This window comes from Anastrepha ludens, chromosome 3 (genome assembly GCF_028408465.1).
Source record: "Anastrepha ludens isolate Willacy chromosome 3, idAnaLude1.1, whole genome shotgun sequence".
Classification (NCBI taxonomy): Eukaryota; Metazoa; Arthropoda; class Insecta; order Diptera; family Tephritidae; genus Anastrepha; species Anastrepha ludens.
Genome location: NC_071499.1, coordinates 106,081,440 through 106,104,777, shown reverse-complemented (window position 1 = coordinate 106,104,777; position 23,338 = coordinate 106,081,440). Strand labels below are relative to the sequence as shown.

The 23,338-nt window shown below is 37.3% G+C and overlaps 1 protein-coding gene across 1 annotated transcript; it reads right to left on the bottom strand.

The window, feature by feature from the left end:
* Positions 1–606: 606 nt before the first annotated feature.
* Positions 607–21,941, bottom strand: LOC128858702 (uncharacterized). The gene is made up of 5 exons (XM_054095176.1): positions 21,730–21,941; positions 15,704–16,036; positions 5,328–6,605; positions 1,941–2,070; positions 607–1,870 (listed from the first exon to the last, which is right to left on the bottom strand). The coding sequence occupies exons 1-5, from the start codon at positions 21,880–21,882 to the stop codon at positions 1,509–1,511; spliced, it is 2,256 nt and encodes a 751-aa protein (XP_053951151.1). The 5' UTR covers positions 21,883–21,941; the 3' UTR covers positions 607–1,508.
* Between the last annotated feature and the right edge of the window lie 1,397 nt (positions 21,942–23,338).

Below are 23,338 nucleotides of genomic sequence, written 5' to 3'. Positions count from 1 at the left end.
GTTTGCCATTAAAAATTTAAAAAACGTTGTTTCAATTTTTCGGGCTCATTAGTACGTTTATTGAGCGTACAAAAAAAATTTGTTTTTTTACTTTTGAAACAATATTTATTATTATAAAAATGCCGCTGAAGATGACCCTCTCGAAAAATCGAACCTGGACGGCGTAGATGATTTCGAGACTTCTACTCATCTGAAACACAAAATTCAAGAAGATTCTTAATCAGAAAGAGTGCAGTTATGGTCGGAACTAGAACAAATCGAAATAATGAAAAATTTACAAAAAGGCGCACTTTGGAAAAAAGTGCGTAAAATCGGGGGTTTTTCACTAGTTTTTTAGTTTAAAAAATAGGAAATTATTAAAATAAAATTATGACTCTAGTTTCGACGATGGCGATACATGTTGTGAACAACATATCCAAATTTCAAGTGATTCGGTTGAATAGTTTTTTTGTTTTCATCCCCGCCGTGCCGAAAAAAGTCTAAGGTTAAAAAGTAATAAGGTTAAAGTTTGAGGCACAGGAGCGCGCGGACCGCTCTCTACCTGGTTAATGGGCTGTAGAAGCTAATATATAATATTGGGAATTTCCGCATGAAAATTGCACAGGATATTCTTAAGATACTATACTTTCGAAATATCGAAAAAAATCGATTTTTTGAAAATTCTAGATCACCGGGTGGCCTTAAGGGACTAATAAAATTCTTTTATGAAAATTTTCTTAGTTTTTTCTTAGTTTATTTTTTTGTTTTTTTCGAAAACAAACATTTTTTATCGCTGGTTTTATTTAATATACGCGAATGCATATTATTTTTAATGCGTGAAGTTTCGTTCAGCTGTGTTTAACCGAGCTTAATACATTTGATCTTTTATGTCTTTTTAAAGCTTCGTAATAATTTTTGTTGCAACATTGCGCGCTGCTACATCTGCACGTACGTACTCTGTATTTACTTACTCTGTTTACAAGCTTTTCAACGCTTGAATAAATTAGCCAATATAAAAATGTAAACGTTTAAATGTAAATATGTATGTACATACATATGTGTGTGTCAACAACTAGTAGCTGATTGATACAAAACAATCGTTCGATTATTCAGCGCACCACACAACTCAGTCATGCTGACTTGATCTTTGGCTTGAATGATTTTCATACATATTAAAACTACAAATACAAATATTAATCCGAGTGCTACTTGCATACGTACTGACAACTATAACTACATATGCATGCATGTAGGCTTATATTTTTGCTATTAACTCTGTGCCGAGCCGAATATGTCTCGCACTTAATACAAATATTATATTTTACATTTGTCAATATGACTAAACGCGCTTTATATGTATGTAAAAATGTTTTTTCTACCTTGAATTAAACTTAATACTGTTCTTCACACAATCTACACTCTCCATGACACGCACTTCTGCATATTTCCAAATTCATTTTACTCCTTTTTTACATTGTATGCGTTCGCGCCATGGGGCCACGTCTTTTCGACTAACTGAAAACGCTTCGTCACAAATTGATCAATTGCAACTTACGCTGCGCTTCCAGTTTGGTCTCCAACATAGCATACGCCGGCAAACTCACCACCAACATAATCACCATAGTGATAATTTTAGGTGTCTCACACATTAGGCCATGCGCAGCGAAGGTGATACCCAAGCCGAGGAAGCGTAGTCCTTGTAAGGGACTGGTTACTCCCGTAACGTGGTTTGCGTGATTCAACGTGATTAAGGCCATTAAGAGTGTCTCCCACATACCGTTACAGGCACCCCACGAGGCGGCTAGTACATAGAAAAGCGCTATGTCATCGCTGGACGGCTTCCAGCTGGATAGTGCAAGTAGCAGACACGATTGAAAGAAGAAACCGGCCACTGGAAGTTGAATGTAAAATGAAATGAATTTGTTGTTGTAGTAGATTTCAAGAAGGCAACAATAACTTACAAATGACAACAATACGTTTGGTGTGTCGCAGCAGCATACTCAGCGTGCAGGAGACAATGCATTGCATGAGACCCATGCCGACCAATGCGCCAGCCACCATGCTAATACCCAAAGAACAAGAAACGAAGGCCTGAAAGTATGAAAATTTTAAGTTGATGTGAGTCTGACTGTCGCTAAGCTGATTCGCACATATCGAAGGTCATATAAAAGCTAGAAGATATACACATGCCCCACAAAGTCTGCGTTCACCCTACAATAACTTTTTAGTGAATGAAACACAACCTGATTTTATAATTTTTATAAATTTGTATATATTTATATGTTTATTATATATTTAAGTTTCAAAAACAAAAATAAATTTCAAGATTCCTCACATAAGTTTTTAGATAACGGTGAATAATGGCTGTAACAAGTAAATAGAGCGACCATAAAGTCTGCGTTCAGTCTTAAAGTCTAATACAAAAACATGATATGCTATATGCAAAAATTAAGTCTAATATTTAGTTGGATATCCACGTTGCTTCAAGACTTCACTCAGCCTATTTGGCATTGAACTTACTAGTTTCTCTGTTTCCTCTGCTGTTATCTTCCTCCATTCTGCCTGCATGACACTCCGCAAAACCTCTTTATTAGTAATCACTTGCTGGCGAATTCTTTTTTCCAATAGATCCCACAGATGCTCGATGGGGTTAATATCTGGGGCCTGTGGCGGTGTTTTAAGCTGTTTTGGGGCGTTGTACAAGAGCCAAAGCTTAACGATCTCGGCTGTGTGCTTCGGGTCGTTATCTTGTTGAAACCAAAATGTTCTTGATAAGCCGAGATTTTCTGCACTTTGCTTTAAATTCCGTTTTAGTATGTTCAAGTATCCCCATTTATCCATCGTCGGATCAAAAAATTCTAACTGACCCACCCCATTTGCCGCCATGCAGCCCCAAACCATAACCCCACCACCTCCGTGCTTAACCGTGCCAACAAGATTTTGCTTTTCAGGAGCAGTTCCAGGTTCTCGCCAGACAATTTGACGGCCTTTTATTCCGAATATAAAAAATTTACTTTCGTCTGAAAATAATATCTTTTTCCAGAACTCGGGAGGCTTATTTATGTACTCATTAGCAAACTGAATGCGTTTATTTCTGTTCACAAGAGAAATGAAAGGTTTTCTTCGGGCGATTCTACCATGGTATCCAGCTTGACGTACAACTTTTCTGGCAGTTTCAGCGCAAATACTTTTTTTAAATGTTTGATTTATGTTTTCAACTAATTTTGAGGATGTAATCCGGGGGTTAACCTTTGCCAAGTTGATTATAGAACGCTCTTCCCGGGTCGATAATTTTTTCGGACGCCCTGACCTGGGCTTATATGTAAAAATTCCAGTTTGCCGAAAATTTGTTACAACTCGCTGAATAGAGGAATACGTTCTCCCAATAGATTTTCCAATATTTCGGAAACTTTTTCCGCCTTTCCACATTTTTATAATTATTTTCCTCTCAGAAAGGCTAAGCTTTGTTAACATTCAGTCGAAGTAATGCGCAATCAAAAATTAATATAAACAAGGAAAAATATCTTAAAATTAACGGTATCACTAAAATAAACAGGCTGAACGCAGACTTTTTGGTGCCACATTTACATGCTGCTGAAATTATTTTCCCGTTATCTAAAAAGTGAAGTGAGGAATCTTGTTTTTTTTTTTGCCCTTGAAAGCTGGGAATGTAGTGAATAAACAAATTGTAAAGATTTCAATTTAATCATAATATTCTATTTTGTTTTTAATAAATATAAGAAGGCTATTCGGGTGAACGCAGACTTTGTGGGGCATGCGTACGTAGTGTGTTAAAAAAATTAGGTGAATTTTCAAATTTCGCGGTCTACGTATATTCGACTTTCGATTTTTATATTTTTTTATGCTGGTACACTCGTCTCGAAGATATGTTCACGGTTTTAGCAATATTTAGTAATATTAGTTTGCTTGCGAGCGGCATAAATAAGACAAGTGTTTTGCGGTTTCTGCGAATTCTTGCAACCGAAAAAAATGGATCAAAGAAGTTGCATCAAATTTTGTGTAAAAAATGGAGTTAAGTGCTGAAAAACACTTGAAAGGTTGACACCGGCATACGGAGAGAGTTCTCTGAGTCAAAGAAATGTTTACAAGTGGTACAAGCTTTTCACAAAAGGCAGAGAAGGTGTGAATGACGACGCTCGCTCTGGACGCCCCAGCACTCAACAACCTATGGAATGAATGAAATGTTGAGAAAGTAAAGAAAATTGTTATGGAGAATCATCGAATCACAATTAGAGAAGTTGCTCAGGATGTCAGCATATAAGTTGGCTCATGCCATGCAATCTTTCGGAAATTTTGGGCATGAAGCGTGTGGCAGGGAAGTTCGTTCCAAAGTTGCTGAATTTTGACCAGAAACCACATCGCATGAGCATCGCCCAAGAATTGTTGAGTGACGTCAACGATGATCCAGGTTGGCTTAAAAGGGTCATAAGTGGTGACGAATCATGGGTATGTGGTTATGACATCGAAACCAAAGCCCAATCGTCCCAATGGAAGAGTCCAGGGAAGCCAAGACCAAAAAAAGCACACCAAGTCCGATAAAATACCAAAGTTTTGCTCACTTGTTTTCTTCGATTACCGTGGCGTAGTGCATCAGGAGTTCTTTCCACAAGGTCGTACGGTAAATAAGCAGTATTTCCTTGAAGTTATGCGCCGTTTGCGCGAAACAATATGAAAAAACGCCTAGAATTGTGGAAAAAAATGCATGGCTTTTGCATCACGGTAATGCACCTGCTCACTCATCTTTGCTTGTGAGAGATTATTTGGACAAAAACAACACCATTATTATGCCCCCTGCGACTTTTTCCTGTTCCCAAGATTGAAGAGACCCATGAAAGGACGATTTGGTGTTTTGAGACGAACACGAATTGCTGAGAGAACTCAAGGACATACCAAAAAGTGCATATCAGAACTTCTTTGAGGATTGGAAAATTCGCTCGCCCAAGTGCACTATATCTGAGGGGGACTAATTTGAAGGGGATAAAATGGAAATTGATGAATAAATAAATATTTTTTGAGAAATATGAAAATCACCTTATTTTTTGAACACACCTTCTATTACCACCTCGTTCCTCTAAAACAGGGTTGGGCATGGTGCACTAAATAATGATGGTTAAAACACTGAAAAACTTTAGATTTAGTGATAATGAAACCCTTATTTTAATTCCTACTAAAAAATTAGTGGTAGGGCAAAATGCCCAACCTTGCTTTAAAACAGACTCGGTTTTGAATTGGCTCTAATTGAATTTCTCTTTGAAAAGATTTCTTACACCATCCGAGTTTGTAGCTTCGTTTCCTTATACCTTCCCATCCTTATACTTCGCACTTACCCGCAAAAAGTCGCCTAGCATATAGGCCTGCTCGGTTCCCACGAAATACGCCATTGGGCCAGCGAAGAGCAGCGTATCCGTTACTCCTTTTGAATGCACTTCTCGTCGAAAGCTTCCCTGTAATTTCCCACCAAGGAGGGATAGACCCGTCGCAACTGCTGTGAACAAAAAGTAGACACTTATCAGTGCAATGCCACCGCCTGTTGATCTCTCATTGATGAATTGCGTGTAAATAGTTTCATTGGTTCCATTGCTAGTGTCGTCGAAGCTGCTATCATGATGCCAAACAGGACACATGTCGGCACCACAGATTCGTTCACCGTGTTCGTTGTGATAGTAGAAATCATCAAAGTAACCCGGTATGTTAAACAAAAAGCCCGTCATGCTATAGGAATGTGCCCGCAGTTCTGCCGCCTTTGGCAGTGTTTCTGTCAGATTCTCGCCGGGCAATGAAGTCGTTTTCATTTCCACAATTGGCGTCTCACTGTCAGCGAAACAATTCCAGTCACTCGCGCTGCAGGCCAAAAAGAATGACGCCAACAATGCGCCGAAAATAATGCCCATGTCTTGTGCAACCTGGAACCAACGCGCCAAACGGCGCACCTTCTGATCGCGATTGCAGAAAAGCTTGTGCTCGTCTAATATGTCCGAGGCATGCGAAGAACTGAACATGCATTCGTGCTGGGAACAGCTCAGCTTGCTGCCGTAATGCACCACCAAAGCAATTTTGCTAATCCATGATGGACTGTATGTGATACCGAGCAGTATGTATGCCGGCAGTAACGTAAAGATGGAGGGAAAGAGGTGACATAAGAGAAAGATGCCCGTTGCAACGTAGCTGGCACTGACCACCGACGTATAACCGAATTTTTGTATAAGGCGTTTGGTAAATAGGCACATAACGGCGGAGATGAGAAAGCAACCGCTTAGCAGAAGGGAGCCGATATTCGGTCCCACATGCAGCCACTGCTCGCGTTGATGCCACACCGAATTCGAACCTTGTAGCGCTAATAGCGGCATCAATACGGCGCATATTAGGCCATGCGCTAACGTTAGGAAGATGAAGCTCTGGCACACTTTGTGTCGTACGTGTGGCGGAATCTTGTGACGGCAGTTGCGATTATTAAGCGTAATAAGGCGTCTTATTGAAGCAGCACCAATGGAACTGTTGATGGACTCACGTCGGCGGGAAGCGGCCAGCGCGGCCTGCACCTGATATGATGACACCGGATTAATGCGATGCGAACGCGTTGAAATCGGTGAGTAGGCGGCAAGGTGCTAGTAAACGAAATAAAAGAATAAATGTAAAGAATCATGTAAATTTAAAAAGATGTAAAGCATTATTATATGTAAAAGAGGCAAATATGTATGAGTATGCACGCGGGAATACGAGTATAGAGAGCGTGGATTAAGGGGTTATACGCAGTTATGAAGCAAATAAAAGACGGGTTGTCAAGGATTTATCCTGAAGAAATTTCAGAATATTTTAATTTGAAAATTTTTGGCGGTTATAAAAGCATCCTTCAAGAACGTAACAAAATTGTTTATTTATGAAAATGTTGATTATAGAGCGCGCTGCAGGCGATTTCTGGAACCTCCTTTAAAAAAAGACGATTACGGTGTACATCGTAACTCAGGATTGGATTATCTGAAATCAAAAAACCAAACAAATTTTGTTAATATATTAGACTATCTAGTAATTAATCGTTCGGCTAACCAAAATAGTGAATTTTCACAAAATGGCAGCTTTTAAAAGAAATGATTTCGATTTTTACGTTAAAATTTGGCCGTAAATTGATTATAAAATGGAAAATAAGTATCAGATTTACAAAAGGAACGATTAATTACTAGAAAATGTATCTTTAAAGATTGAGTTAAAACGGTTGACCGATCAAACAAGCCGTTTTCGAGATATCGTGTACACCGACTTGAAAAATGCCGTTTTGAAAAAACACGTTTAAAGTTTCAATACCTACCTTAAAACGTGCCGAGGCATCTCTACATATTTAGGTATAACTCCGAAAGTATTGCTTAGATCTACTTCAAATTTCGTGCGTATACTTTTGAATATATGTACATTACAAAAATGCAATAAAAAAATCGATTTTTTTGAAAGTCATAACTGCGTATAACCCCTTAATAGATATTTACAAGGTGATCAGATTGGAGGTACTTTTTCCAATAGGGTTTTTTGACAGATCACGCGCGACTACAGTCAAATTAAATACTTAATTTTTTTCAGTATGCATTGACATTTCATCGTGAAAAGACCTACGTCTCAACAACGTTTACAAATCGTACATTTGCATTATTTGCGACGCTCTGAGAGAAGTATTTATCGCGCGCTTAGGCCAACTTACTGTGTACATAACCATCCTACCGAACACACTATTCGGCAAAATTGAAAATAATTTTACATTATTGCATGATACTCGACCGATTAAACCACGAACAGCCCGAAGTGAAGAGAATATTCCGGCAGTAAATGAGAGTTTTGCCGAAAGAATCTATATGGCTACGTCAATAAGCAAAATTGCCGGCTGAAGAGCAACGAAGCCATTCAAGATCAGCCATTGAAAACAACCATTTGGTGCGGTCTATGGGCTGGAGAAATCATAGGTCCATATTTCTTCGAAGACGAGACCGACGCCAATCTAACAGTGAATGGCGAAAGCTATCGTGCCACGATAAACGACTTTTGGATGCCCTGATGGGGGAAATTAAAGCCCGTGATCTCCTCAACATTTGGTTCCAACAAGACGGCGCTACTTGCCGTACAGTCTGTGAAACAATGGATTTACTGCGTCGTTTCAGTGAGCAATTTATCTCTCGCCTCGGACCAGTGAATTGGCCACCAAGATTGTGTGATATCGCATCTTTGGACATTTATTTGTGGGGGTATGTAAAGTCTAAATGCTTTGTGGATAAACCAGCTTCAATGAGGCAATGGAAGCCAACATTATTAAAATTATTCACGAGATACCTACCGAAGTCCTCCAGTGAGTCATTTAAAATTGGTGTTTACGGATTGCGGAATTACAGCGCAGATGATATTTTTCTACAAATGGAAGGACCTACAGTTTTATACCTTCTCCGAACAGCTGTTGGTTTTTTATGAGAAGATTTTTCATGGCAGATATATGTATATGTATGTAAGTACACTCCGAGGTTTGTAGTTGCCTGCTGAGTCCGACAGCTATTAGAAAACACAAACATATAAAAATCATGCGGCGACGGCTTCACAGGGTGGATCAATAAGTCCCTGCAATTTATAATAGTTAGCTTTGCTACCTCAAATCCGACCGAAAAGCATCTTCCAAAAGACGGGCCAATAAATTTCTCACTGACCTGTTAGATAGGTTTGTTGTAACAACTATTTGAAAGAGACGCCCGTGAGCAGTCTTGAAAAAAGGAAAAAAGAAAAGTTTGAGTTTCATTATTATAGAGACTCTTTACCTTTGTAACTATCCACCGCTGGTTTGGACAACTGCAATGCTGTCGTATTAGCAAAAGTGACCCCGAACAGTGTCGGGCACCACCAAGTGACATACCATACACCATTGTAGAATAACTATTTGGTGCTCAAAATGTTTCTGCTTCTAGTGGTTAAATTACTATGTTCTGCACATTTAATGTCAAGTTTAGAACGAAATTACGTCCTTTGCTGAACCAAATTTATTTGACCAGGCTACCACAATACCAAAGGCATTTCGTACCTAAAACCTAGGGAGATGTGTTACCTTCGGTACGCAAGGTCTTTATCATAAAGGATGACCTGAATTCCTGAATAATGTATTAGGGAAGTGTGTGACTACGTGGGAAATGAGCAGGCAGAATTCCATGGTGAAAAGATTTTTAATGATGTGGCCAATATCAGACCGTTAGTCTGGATGGTCTGACGTAACTGGGGTCTCGAAGCGGTTTGTTTATGAAAATACTAAGCATGTATGTCAGATTATCGTGCAGAATCGGCTACCGAGTACTCCCGTGTCGTGGCAGCTGAAATTCCCCTCACAATTTTCTTTTTCACCATAGCCATTTGCACAAGGATGATAGATACCAGGTTTGCTCGTTAGGTATGGTGAAAAATTGTTTTGAGGGCAACTTCTACGTCATTCGTTTTTTGTGTCACAAAATTTAACTTTAGCTTAGTGAAACACAAAACGAATGACGTCGGCATATCTGTCGAATTCGCTCAGAGCCGAATAACCTCTAAAAATCTTTTCACCATGCTATTGGTCGATCCTGATATATCTATCATCGTTGGGCAATACCGGCCTGTTTTTTACTGTGTTTTACTACGGATAGCATTTTTGGTTATACTATTGGTTAGGGGCTTTTTTTTTGTCGGGACAACTAGCAAGTGCAGCACTCAGACATTAATTAAGTCCATTGTACTACACTTAGATTCCCTTTTAATTTTCTTTAAATCTACCCGATCTCCGAAAAAATCTGAGTAGATCTTGTGGTGTCAAGGAGCCAAGGTGGTCGCTTCTTAACACATCAGTGCCAAATACCTCAAGCCTAATTCGGGCGAAGGCGGGGCAGACGCACAGGAAGTGGTCCGCCGTCTCATCCTCCTCTTCACAAGCTTGGCAGAGTACACTGCCTGAAATGCCGACCCTTGCCATGTGCTTCGCCCACAGAAAGTGGCCCGTCATCAGTCCAACCAGCCGTCTGCACTCCCTTCTGCTTAATGACAGGAGGATTTGCGACAGTCGATCGGATATGACAGGTAACATCAGTATAGTCCATCTGCAGCTTCTCTCAGCCTGCCAAGCTCGCTTGTGGGTTGTAGTAAGTAACCCATTTGCTAACCGTGGCTTTGATGGCCGCATAAGGGAGTGCTTAAGGGCTAGAGTTTTGTGTAATATCTAAGTATAAGAATACCTGGAAAAAAAAGAAAACGAAAATAAGCAAACACAGAATTTGAATTTTATTCTCATTTGCCTTAAAAAAATATAATAATAAAAAATATCTTTATTCTTGAATAAAACAATATGATTCTTGGTAAAAAATTTAAGAAGTATAACTTAACATTACTTACGATTTTAACCGATATTAAATAATTAATTTAATCAGTATTTTTTATTTTTATTCATGACACGCTCAAGGCAAGCCCAGGGTAGTAAATTTGGCGCATGGGACTTAATTTAATTTTGTCAGAAATAATATAAAATACGCAATAAATATTTCGGAAAAGAGTAAACCTTGCTATTAAACATGGAATATAATTTCATTCAAATGAATACCGCGGCTGGATATACAGCATCCCATTCTGCAAAATCAATTTTTTAGCACATTTTTTTAGAGTTTTGACATTTATTCCAATAATTAAAACCTCGTGTTTAGGTTTCAACTCTTGAGTTGTTTCTGGAAGGTTGGCGTAACATTTATTCGTAATCAACACCCAAAAATAGTCTAATGGATTCAAATCGCAGTTTTTATTCTAATTATTTGATTTTCGATTTAAATATTTCCCAATTTTTTTGAAGCGAAAAGCGGCCCATTTTGTAAATGTCTAACCATAAACTACATTTCTGACATATCAAGAATGCTATTTTAGCTTTAAAAAAATTAAATGAAAGATCGTATTCTGAATGCTAGATACACCACCTTGCGTATGTATTTATGCAAGATCAGGATTTTCTTATAAATTAAGTAATAAAAATACTTGTTAAATCTTTCTAGTAGTGTGAATTGTCTGAGAAATACTGTGAAACCTCGATATAATGAACTTCGTTATAACGAAAAACTCAACATATCGAAAGTCCTTTGTCAGTCAGCCATTCCACGCTACTATATGATATTTATCAGCCGACATCCCGCCAGGGCTGAAGAGGTGGTCCGCAAACTCCCTGAGCGGTAGTCACTCGTCAGTGATTTTTCGAGATCAAACATCAAAGCAGAGGAAGATTAAGCAAGGTGGGGTCCTTTCTCCCTTGCCGTTCAACTTCTACATCTCGAAGCGCCCCGAACCACCAGAGGGAGTCTCCCTGGTCTCATACGCTGACGACTGTACGATAATGGCGTCGGGCAATGACATCGATGGCCTGTGTTTCAAAGTGAACAACTACCTCACCGACCTTTCTCGCTTTTTCACTGTGAGGAATCTCCAACTTTCCCCCATTAAATCCACGGCGACCCTCTTTACCACCTGGACAAAGGAGGTCAAGCTGTCCCTTAAGGTAAAAGTCGACGACACACCAATTCCGACGGTAAACAACCCCAAAATTTTGGGTTTAACCTTCGACAGTTTGCTCTCCTGCTCAGCTTGTGTCCGCAATTGCCACTAAAGTCCAAAATCTCAACAAGGTCCTCAAATCGCTTGCCGGCAGCACTTGGGGCAAAGACAAAGAACTGTTGCTATCGACATTTAAGGCAATTGGTTGGCCGGTTCTGAACTATGCTGCGCCTTTCTGGTCGCCTGGAACTAGTAACACGCAGTGGATAAAGCTACAGGCATGCCAAACTACTTCCATTCGGACAGCGACCGGTTGCCTCCTGATGTCTCCCGTTCAACACCTTCACAACGAGGCACAAATGCTCCCAGTAATGGAGCATAACGAACTGCTCAGCAAGCAGTTCCTGCTTGGATGTTACCGCAGGTTTCCCCCCTGCAGACACCTGCTTGAGCCTGAGCCGCCTCCCAGGCACGTCAGGAGACACCTCGTAAACTACGCCGACGAAATCTAGGACAAACCTGACCGAAATTTACTGGACCAGACAGTGTTTAGACAGTCAATAAACGACATTCACCGGGAGACCGTCACCACCTTCTTAAGCTCCCGTCTTGTGAATGCCGTAATCGGAGTCCAACCACCACCTATTGCAGACGAAGAGCTCCAGCTTCCCCGTGAGACACGTGTAACATTGGCACAACTACAGATACTGGATACTGTAGCAGGTTAAACTCATATTTATCCAGAACTGACCCCGACATACCAAGCACATGTCCGGCATGTGAAGGCACCCCGCACGACACTAACCACCTTTTCACATGCCCTCTAAAACCGACTCATCTAATACCCCTCTCCCTCTGGACCCAACCCGTCGAAACAGCATATTTTCTGGGCCTACCTTTAGATGAGCTAGACGAAGACGACCGGGATATGCCCTACACCCACCTTTACGGTAAATAGTTCTGGCCCCGTAGCCGAATGGGTTGGTGCGTGACTACCATTCGGAATTCACAGAGAGAACGTAGGTTCGAATCTCGGTGACGCACCATAATCAAGACGCACGCCACAAATAGGAGGAGGAGCTCGGCCAAACACCCAAAAAGGGTGTACGCGCCAATTATATATATATATATATAAATAGTTCTGGCACTGAGAAGAGAAAATTGCTGGTAATCGGAAAATCGGCTAATCCAAGATGCTTTAAAAATATTATTGTAAAAGCTTACCAGTGGACTACTTTGCGAACAAAAAAGCTTGGATGACTACTGAAATATGGTTGGATTACTTAAAAAAATTTGGCAACGAAATGACTAAGGCTAATCGGAAAGTGTTATTGCTCGTTGATAACTGCATGGCGCATAAAAACCCTACATCACTGAAATTTATTAAATTACAATTTCTGCCGCCAAACGTAACATCGAAATTACAACCTCTAGATCTGGGAATAATTAAAAATTTCAAGCACTTCTATCGCAAAGAGGTGGTCAAAATTTTAATCAATGATATGACAAGGCATCAAAATGGCTCATAAACTTTACTACAATCTATGCAATCAAGAAAAATTAAATTGCTGCTTTGTATATGGATCAGAGATTTAATTACATGGACCCGCCATTTTTGAACGAAATACAAAAAAACAAGCAGTGGTAAGCGAAAGTTGACACATCGCAGTCCCTTTTTCTAGCTTAATTCTACTCTTAAAGTCAATGTAATAGACACTTTTCATTATTTGTAATATAATACATATATTCTGTGACCAATCATTTAAATGTGTTTATTTTTAATTACTAAAATTTTAATATATTTACAGACACATATACTTAACACAAGCGCAAATTTAGATATTTTTGAGGGATGCACTCAAATCGGTAGAGATTCAGAAATTGATCTTGGTGAGCAGACCCAAGTTTTCGATGATAAGTATGATTTACTTGAACAAAAAGCCAATTCAATAACACAACAGAGTTTGCACTTGCCACAAAACATACAATCACTTCGACAAAAACTTCAAAGTTTGGCTCATTAAAGTAAAATGCCATTCAACTCTGACATACTAAAGTACTGGATGAATTTGCGAATCGCTGAACCAACTCTTAGTAAGCTTTCACAAATAATTTTGTCTGTCCCAAGCAGCCAAACTTCTGTAGAACGAGCATTTAGCGCTCTATCTTTGATATTAACCAAACATCGTTCCAGGATGAGCTCTGAAAATCTTAATAATTTGCTGTTTATCAAATTGAATGAAAGTTTATTCAAAAGTACAGATTTTGACGAACCGAACGACGATCAGTTTTAAATAATATATTTAATCGACTTTCATTAAATTCAATGAACCTCAACTTTAATGAATTTTCTTTTACTTTCTTTCTTTGAAATTCTTTGAAATTTTTATTTTCATATAAGTTTTATTTATTATTTATATTTAAAAAAATAAATGAAATAAACTTCACTATTCTCGCAAATGTATTACTTTCATTAAATAAAGCAGAAATTGGTTAGGGTATGCTCGAAATGCATATTTATAATTGAGCAGTGCAAAAAGGGACAATATTGAATATCAAATTACTTATTATTGATAAATTCATATAAACTTGAGCTCAAATAAAGAGTGCATCATTTACAAAACTCGGTGGACGAAATCAAAGCGAATGCTTACAGAACGACCAGCACTCTTTGTATACAAACAAATGAGTAATAAAAGTGTTTGAGGAGTTTACGCAAAATAGATCCTCTCAAGGATTTACACAGAGAATATTTGGTATGAGTTTTATTGCTTTTGGTGATAGCTTGAAAGAGTAGGAGCGAATTTTGAGCGCTCTACGCACTCGTCATAAAGCATGGGAAAACGTAAAACAACCAATGATTGTCAACTCTTTTGCGACATGTGGCTTTGTCAACAGTCCAAATATTTTGACCACAAATGATTGTGTTCAAGACAGCGAAGAATGGCTTGTCGTTAAAAACCATTTCATTTGGATGAACGATTTGATGATTTCGTTACTTTCGATTTCGTCGTGATGACATTGTTAATAGTGTTTTGAACAGAATGCAGTCGACATTGTTGAGGAGGATTGAAGTGGTCGAGAACGTTATCTCTGTCAAAGAAGATAAACAAATGGTTGAAAAGCTCCAAACTTTTCTTGAGGCACAGGAAGCTATACCAAAAAGTGCATTCGATAGCTTAGCATCTGTTGAGCGAAGTATTGCTGCATTCGAAACTTGCGCAAACAAACAAAAATAACCAATATTTTACTAAAATCTAATTGAAAAAATTTTTATTTTTTATATCCACCCCACTTTTGTGCAGTTTTATCATTATTTTGGTGTAAGCATGTAAAAACAGTATTTATAACGAATATTCTTTCAGATTTCTTTAAATTTGGTTTTACCAAGATTTTACCAATAAGTACCTATAGTGAATAAATAGATATAACGAAACATTTTCTGGTTTCCTTCAGATTCGTTATATCGAGGTTTCACTGTATACATAATTATTTATGTGAGCACTTATTTAATACATATATACATAGGTATTTATATGTATAAAATGGAGAAACATTTATTTTTTGTCCTTTTACTTCACATCTCATGAGATAATTACGAAGGTCAAAACTATAATCTTATTAATTGACATCAGTTCGTATTTTCATTGAGCTATCGTCAATTCATTGCAGAGTTCGTTATTACTCAGTTTCATTGTGCAGTGATGAATTGAAGAGGTTATGGACACAAAGGTATCATAGCAACAAAACAAATTTCGAATAATGGTTCCCATCGTCAAACTGCTTTGCACTGCTGCACTCACCCAGCTCCAATTTATCATTTGAGCCCCGCCTAAAACTATGCAGTGGCATTCGCATCGACATAAGCTAATTAAAAGTTTGCGTTAGCACTTGGTACCTTCTAAATGCTTCTCTTCTGTTCTTGTATATTCTTAAGCACTGCCTGTTTACATCACGCACTCTCACTAAAACTATTCGTAGGCACATGCATACATCCATGTGTAGTCATGGTTAATCAAGAATAATTTTCAGTAACAATGAGAAATCCACCCCCAATAGTGATAGCCATCAGCAAATGTAACCTTCGTTATAATTTAAAACCCACTGCTTAAATATGAACAATAGCTACTACCAAGACTTACAATCCTATTGCCATGCTACGTATGTATGTATGTAATCCTGACTAACTCACCTCCATCAATTGTTCGTCCCAAATATTGTGTGTCGCTCCCGAGCTTCTAGTGCGTAGCACTCGATGCCGTGTTGTTAACGAGTGCCGATGATGTTGGTGCTGATGATGGTGTTTGGCTAGCAACGCGGGCGTACCTATGCCCAGCAGTGCCGCACCGCCCACCGCAAAGCCACTTAAAGTTTTCGTTGTAGCTGTTGTATAGGCGCCAACACCGATGCCACCAGTTGCTGCAGCAGCATTTGTTAGGTGAGAGGCCCCCACAGCAGCAGCCATGCCAAGTGTTCCTCCACCCATACCCAAACCGGCCATTAAGTAGGCGTTGTAGGATGATTGCTGAGAAGAGAAGTACATGTAATGTAAGTATGCATAAGTACTCATAACTGTTTAATACAAAAAATTATGAGAAAGAATGATAGAGCCACAGAGAGCGAATAACCGGTAGCTGGTGAGCGAAATGAGTAGTGAGAGGATAATGCTTAGAAATGCAGAAACAAAAATAAAAAAAGTATGATAGTATTTACCTGAAAAAAATGAGTATAATTTTGTTAAATAGGTAACTGTAGCTGTGACCACAACAGTTGAATTTTTTTTATATAGAAATGCAATGTGCTCACACTCATCTAGTTAAAGTTCTAAACGTAATTCATATAATCATGAAAATGTATTTTCTCGCCCAAGTCACTGCCTTCCAATTAGAGATAGGGATAGTGCACTAGGATTTAGTAGTCGAATTTTTTTAAAGTTGTGTAATTTTCAAGTGGTAGTGGATTTGGATTCCATCCCATTGTCGCTAATTACGTGCAGTGGTTATGTACATTTTTTCTATTATTTTCAGTTGTGGAATATTTAGCAAAATTGAGTAGTGACAACTTTTATGGCTCCACTAGTGAGAGTGAAAATATCTCCACTAAATCCTAAGTTTTAAAGTAATGCTATAGATGTTATAGTTCGCCACGACCAAAAATAATTTTTTTCAATTTGTGCTCCGAATTGCCTCAAAAATATAGACCTAAACGTTCAGATCAAAAGTGAAAGAAAAAAAAAACAGTACAGTTTGAACTAGTGATTTTTTTTTAATTTTGACGGTTTAAATAACGTACGTAATGTGTCAAATTTAGACCGTAGTAGTAGAATATATCTTATTATCATTTATATCACTTATTTTTAGGGTCTCGAGAAATTGCATTATTGTTTTCAAGGGGTTAGGCTACTGTAGTGTCGGAAAAAATAAGCAAATTTTAGGAATTTTTCTCAGCCGTACAACAAAAAATCTGGAAAAGGTGCTATACCTGTTACACATCTCATAAACTGTATAATTTTTGTTGTTCAAAATAATATAAAAGAAAATGGCGACTACGGATATCTTCGAGTAGGTAGTACGTTTGCGTTCATGGAGACAAATAAAATTTCTTGCGGTAAATAAACTTAACTTTAACTGGTTTTTAGGCCCTTTATTTGAAAAAAATTAAAAATATATCGCCCGAATTTCGTTCGGAAGATAACTACCAAAGCAAATAACAAAAACAAAAACAAAAAACAATTTATTCGTACCTGCATGCAGAATTTTATTATAAAAATGCAGTTAAAATTTCAAGTTTACCGGACAAAACTTTTTATAAGACTGACCGACTTGGAAAATATACATGTGTATATATATAATTGGCGCATACACCCTTTTGGCCGAGCTCCTTCTCCTATTTGTGGTGTGCGTCTTGATGTTGTTCCACAAATGGAGGGACAAGCCGAGTCCGAACGGCAGATATTTTTGAGGAGATTTTTCATGGCAGAAATACACTCGGAAGTTTGCCATTGCCTGCCGGGTGGCGACCGCTATTAGAAAAATGTTTTTCTTAATTTTGATGTTTCACCGAGATTCGAACCAACGTTCTCTCTGTGAATTCCGCTACGGCGGCCGAGAAAAATGCGTACGGTGCACATAAAATGAGGGGGACTGTCCAAATATTCAAAATATAGGTATTTCGACATTTTTCTTAACTAAATTTTTTGAGTATGTCACTTTTGAGGTCTCAGGTATTTTTTAGCTGCATGAAAGCTATCGATATCGCTAAATTTGGTTTGATAGCTGTAATTGGCAAACTGTGTTGAACCGTTTAACGTCAGAACAACGTTTCCAAGTTGTCAAAACTTACTTTGAAAAAAAAATACCAGTCTAACGGTTAGACGCGATAGAAGTGAAACCTTCCGTAAAACAAACTGAGAGAGAATGAGACGAAAGCAGCATTAGGAGCGGGATAATTTTAGGTTCATTATAATATTTTTTCTGTCGAAATTCACGACACTTTTCTGCATTATTTTTCGGCATAATTGCGGTAAATATTTAAAAATGAAAATATTTACGAATATAAAAATACGGACGCAATACAGCACACGCGGTTGCTATTATGAGCGTCGTAACGCGTATAATACACAGACGTACTAACATACACGCAAACATTCGTAGGACGCTTGGTTTGAATTTTTTATACATATGTATGTATGCTATACTATGGCCTAGCCTATGTACGTACATACATATTTGTGTTCTGAACTTCCAGCAAAACAATGCTTATTAATATACATATATGCATCTACATACAACCGCATACACAGGCCACTCACTTTATTCCTGTAAATGCGTATGTCGTCCAAAGCTAAAATTCTATGCCTAGCGACTACAAGAACAAAATGCATTAATAGGCGCAGGCGTAGCGGCCATCATCCTAGTTGCCATAGCGCTGAACAGTCGCGGCGGCGCCGAACAGTTTCAACTATTGTACTGTGCAACAAAAACTCATCATCAAAAAATTGATTTATAAATTCGAGCTCATAGTTCTAAGAGCAAGTACTTTCATTTATAAAACGAGCCGCCCATATGCTAATTTTCTCGACAATTCGAAAATAGTCAATATTGTAATATTTCGCGTAGAATTATTTGCCAATATTCAATTTTTGTCAAGTCGAGTGCCCGCAGCTCCGTAAATATGTTTGCACCCATATATGTATGTAAATATATGTTTCTAAATGCTCGACAACTGCAGCTGCCTGTTCAAGGTTACTGTACATTAGGCCGGGTCGATTTGTGGGAAGGCAAAAAAATCGCCCATTGCTCTGTGAAAATCATATTCTAGGGATCAGAATAAGAAATTTTGCCGAAGGAACCATACCTCTAAAACGATTTCTGATGTCCCCCAATATGGGTCGAACTTTTTAGTTTCTTTTCTATAACTCACATTCATTCATTTACATATGTTCTGACTAAATAAATTTCTTAAGAGAAAAAATAGATAATATTATAAATAAATAAAAATAAAGAAAAAACATAGCCATTTAGCTGATTTTTTCATGTAAAGGCCAAAAATGGTGATATTTTGAAATTGGGGGACATCAGAATTCGTTTTAGAGGTATGGTTCCTTCGGCAAAGTTTCTTATTTTGATCCCTAGAATACGATTTTCATAGAGCAATGAGCGATTTTTAAATCGACCCGCCCTACTGTACATGCAATGCTGTGCCTATGAATGTGCGCTGTGCCTATGAATGCGCGCTGGATTTCTTGAGAAATTTTACCGTATGTTTTGCTGTGGCGAAGCACATATGTACATACACACAACATATATACATATATCCGCATATATACATACATATATAAATTCATAAATTTAAATTTGCTTATGCCATCCTTCTGTGTGCCTGGTAATGAAGCATTTTCTATACATACATATATATACGTATATCTTTTTTCTTCTTCTTTTTGGTGTCGCTTTTTCGTTTCATCGAGTCTCAAATCACTCCCAACGATTCTAAAGAAGTTTTCACTTCAAAAATATTTTTTTTTTTGCACACTTTCTGATACCTTTAATAACATATCAGAAAATCAAACCGATTGAATTTTATTTTCCCTTCCAAAAAATGTCCCAAACATGGCCTCAAAACACGTGTAAGTTACCAGACTACTACCTTAAGTAGATAAAATGCAAGAGTTATCCGCATAGTACATATTTTAGTGAAAAAAAAAAAATTAAAAACTACACTTCATGAAAATAACTGAATCTGTGCAACTAGTAACGCATCTTAATATAACGGGTATTTTAAATTTACAACGAAGCATTGATGCCATTTGTAAAAAAAGCGAATTTCAATAATAGCCTTAAATGTTTCCCAGCGACAAAAGTAAATCAATAGATAAAGGCAGCGTGCCTATTTTAATTACCATATGTACGAGTATGAATACATAAATTTCTATATACTACCGCTCCACCTTAAGGTACATAAAAGAGTGACTCACACAAAAAAAAATCTCTTATACTTAAAAAAAGATCCACTTTGTTTAATTCCTTATTTAAAACTATATAAGTTGCTTAATTAATGATATCAATAATATTAAATAAATGTAAATATTAAATAATATAAATAGTTATTAATTAAAAAATAAACAAAAAAAAATTAAAAAGTATTCGTCGAAATAGTTCTTCGTTTTCTGATCCCTGTACTCTCAATCTGTTATACTCGTCCTTAGTCCGGTGCAGGTTACAATACGCGGTATTCGTTTGGAGACCGTGTCATGCAGTCTATATTAATAGATTATAGTCTGTTCAGAGCTTTTGTGCGATTTGCTTTGCGCTCGATGAAATTCGTGGATCCCATTCCGTCCTATCGCTCTCGTTCCTTATTAATAAATCTAATGCCCTTAGAGTCTAGGTGTGTTCTGTTGTAGATGTGTTTTGTCTTTGATATTTGTGCAGGTTCAATAGATTGTCCATATCTGCTCAATAAAATTAATTTTAATATTCTCTCACCGCATTTTCCGTTGTAATGAATTGTTTTTGTGGGTATTGCTAAAACTGTTTATGGAATGAATGCTCCTTTTAGAAGGTCGCTAGCTCAATTTAATGCGTATTCTTCTTCTTTAGCCTTTAATTTTTCTAAGTCTACTTTTAAGAAGTTACTATGAGACTCTTGTCATAAGGTCTTTGTATGTATCTACCTATCTAACAGTCTGTAAGCGTCTTGTTTGTCGATTAAGGCGGGAGCCTGGTTTATGAGGTCTAAAAATTGCATCTCTTTGCGATTTTTTTTTAAGGAAACAATTAATTTAGCTCTGCAAAGTTTTTTCTATCTTTTAATGAACATTTAAAAAGTATAAACAATTTTTGTACTGGTTAAAATAAGTTGAAAAAAATGTTTAACATAGAAATTAGTAGAGCGCTGCAACGCTGGAGTTTCCAACTGACGTACAAGATACAGCTCGTAATTATTATCTTAAGCAAAAAATTCAAAAGGATTTCTAATTATCATTATTCTAGATGAACTAAGAAAACTGAGAGAAATTCCAAAATTTCAACTTTTTGGAGGTTTTAAAGAAAAAAATGCCTTTCTATAAAAAAAAAAAATTCTTCAACTTGGTATAAAAATCTTGAACAATTTTTTTTAATCTATTTTGTTAGTTCAAATAGAAGAGAATCTAATACTGAAGGGAACAAGCTATGATTCATTTCAAAAGGTTCATTCGTTTTATTTTTTTCATTCATGTACGCCAATTCAAAGAAATCATATAAATGAAAAGTCGAGAAAAGAAGATAAAGTTTGTACTATAGCTGTCCGGTCACAGCGTAACTACCTAACGCTCGCCTACCTTGGCTTTGTATCTACGGAAATATTGAGAATTAGGATCTGTAACTTTTTGTGAATATTCTGAAATAGGTATATTAGGAATCGCTTAAAACGAAAAAAAAATGACTTTTTTTGCCTTATAAACCTTAGATAAATATAATTAATAAATAAAAAATTTTAGCCATAGATAAAACTGCTTCACGTCAACAATGCAGCCAAGAACGCTTACTGTTTTCTGCATTTACCGACTGCGTTTACGGCACCTTTCTGCTTAGGTGACTAGTTGCAGTTATAGTTTACATTGGTGAATAATTGCTCTCATTCAAACCCAGTAAAAATAGTTCTAACTATCTAACCTACTATTAAAAGGGATTTAACCTTGTACTGAAAAATTTACCTTAAATATTTCTTACTTACCTTACGCTGTGCGAATAACGCCATACGCTCACGCTCGCGACTCGAATCACGTGCCCGTTGCTCTCGCAGTTGCTCACGTTGCTCACGCTCAAGACGCTTCTCACGTCGGCGCTCTATTTCCTCCAACTCGTGCAAATTCGGTAAGCTACCCATGATGATTGACGTTCAAAAATTAAGCACAAGGATGCCCGATGCGATGGCTTTTAGTGATGAACGTGCTGGCGAATCTGGTGCACTAATACATACATACATGTGAAGTAATACGTCCACATACCATACATGTGTATGTGCAATAAATGTATTCAGAAAGGTATAGGAATTGCAGACTTTGTTTTGTAAACGATGATGTTGTTGATGAAAGCACTTTTCTCTTTGTGTTTGTTTATTGACTCATACGTGTTGCCAGTATTCGCATTTTCTTTATTTCTTTTCTATCGTTATTAGACTTGGAAACTTTTAATTAAATGTTAGCGTAGCTTGTTTTAGCTTTTTTTGTTGCGCGATTTATGATTAAGTTCGTTCGGAAGTATTAGTTCAGACCAGGCGCGCACTGTTACATATCTATGTTTATTGGAAAATTTGCTTTGGAAGTAAATACTTCAAATATCATATAATACTATATTTTCTCTTGTGTTTTCTTCACATAATTATTTGTTATTTTACTTAATTGTATACACCATTTATGTATCCTACGTGCAAATATGCATACACGAGTACGTGAATATTTACGTATTATTGTTATTGTAGTTGCTGCTTTGGCATAAATTTTATATTTTACTTTAGTTACCGTGTTTTAGTGGCACTTGCCGTCAAGCTTCGAACATTCAACACCCTTGACAATCAATGAAGTTCCGCTTGACTGGGCGCTAATGATTCGGTTAGCTGAGCTTAGATGAATATAAATTCAATATATGCCCTTAGCATTCCCTTTGTTGTTATTGACAAGAAGAAAGTTAACTGTACTTATCAACGTCGTCTCTCTATTTCCGTTGCGCACTCACTCATGGAAAAGTGGAAACTTTAGTGAAAACAGTTATAGTTGCTGTGCTTTGTAGTCATCACCGAGTGAGAAGAAATTGAAGATTCTTTAAAATTCATATTGCAGTCTTAATTAGAATTACTGTCGTGAATCAGCAGCACTCTTTGCGTTTCACATTTCGATTTTATTTGAATTTTCGTTTCTAACCGAATTGATATGCCGCATTGCACACAGTCCCTTCAACATTTACTACTTTCATTATTCTTTTCACTATATTCATTTTTTATTTCCTTTTTTTGAATTACGGAATTCCACTATCATTTGCGTTGCTGCCGGTTTTTATTGCGGCGTTCGCCGAACTTCTGCAAAACAGTAAAGAGAATTTGATTAAATTTCAAGTAATCTCAAAAATTTTAATTTCGCTCTTTTGATAGAACATCATAGAACAGATAGAACATAATTCAATAAATTAAAAATTCCAGAAATATGTCTTCAAAGTTTTTAATTTACTATACCTTCCTAAATAAAAGCAAATACGCGTTTTCACGATTTAATGAGTTTCGCTTAATAAATGTAGCCATGCATTTTTTATGCCGCATAAAAGAAGAGCTGAAATTAATCATCTAAAAA

Coding starts and splice junctions, on each gene's coding strand:
- LOC128858702 (XM_054095176.1), bottom strand. CDS start 21,882: ATGGGTAGCTTACCGAATTTGCACGAGTTGGAGGAAATAGAGCGCCGA. Junction 6,606..15,703: donor GGGACGAACAATTGATGGAG/GTGAGTTAGTCA, acceptor TTCGTTTACTAG/CACCTTGCCGCCTACTCACC. Junction 2,071..5,327: donor TGCTAGGCGACTTTTTGCGG/GTAAGTGCGAAG, acceptor TCATACTTTCAG/GCCTTCGTTTCTTGTTCTTT.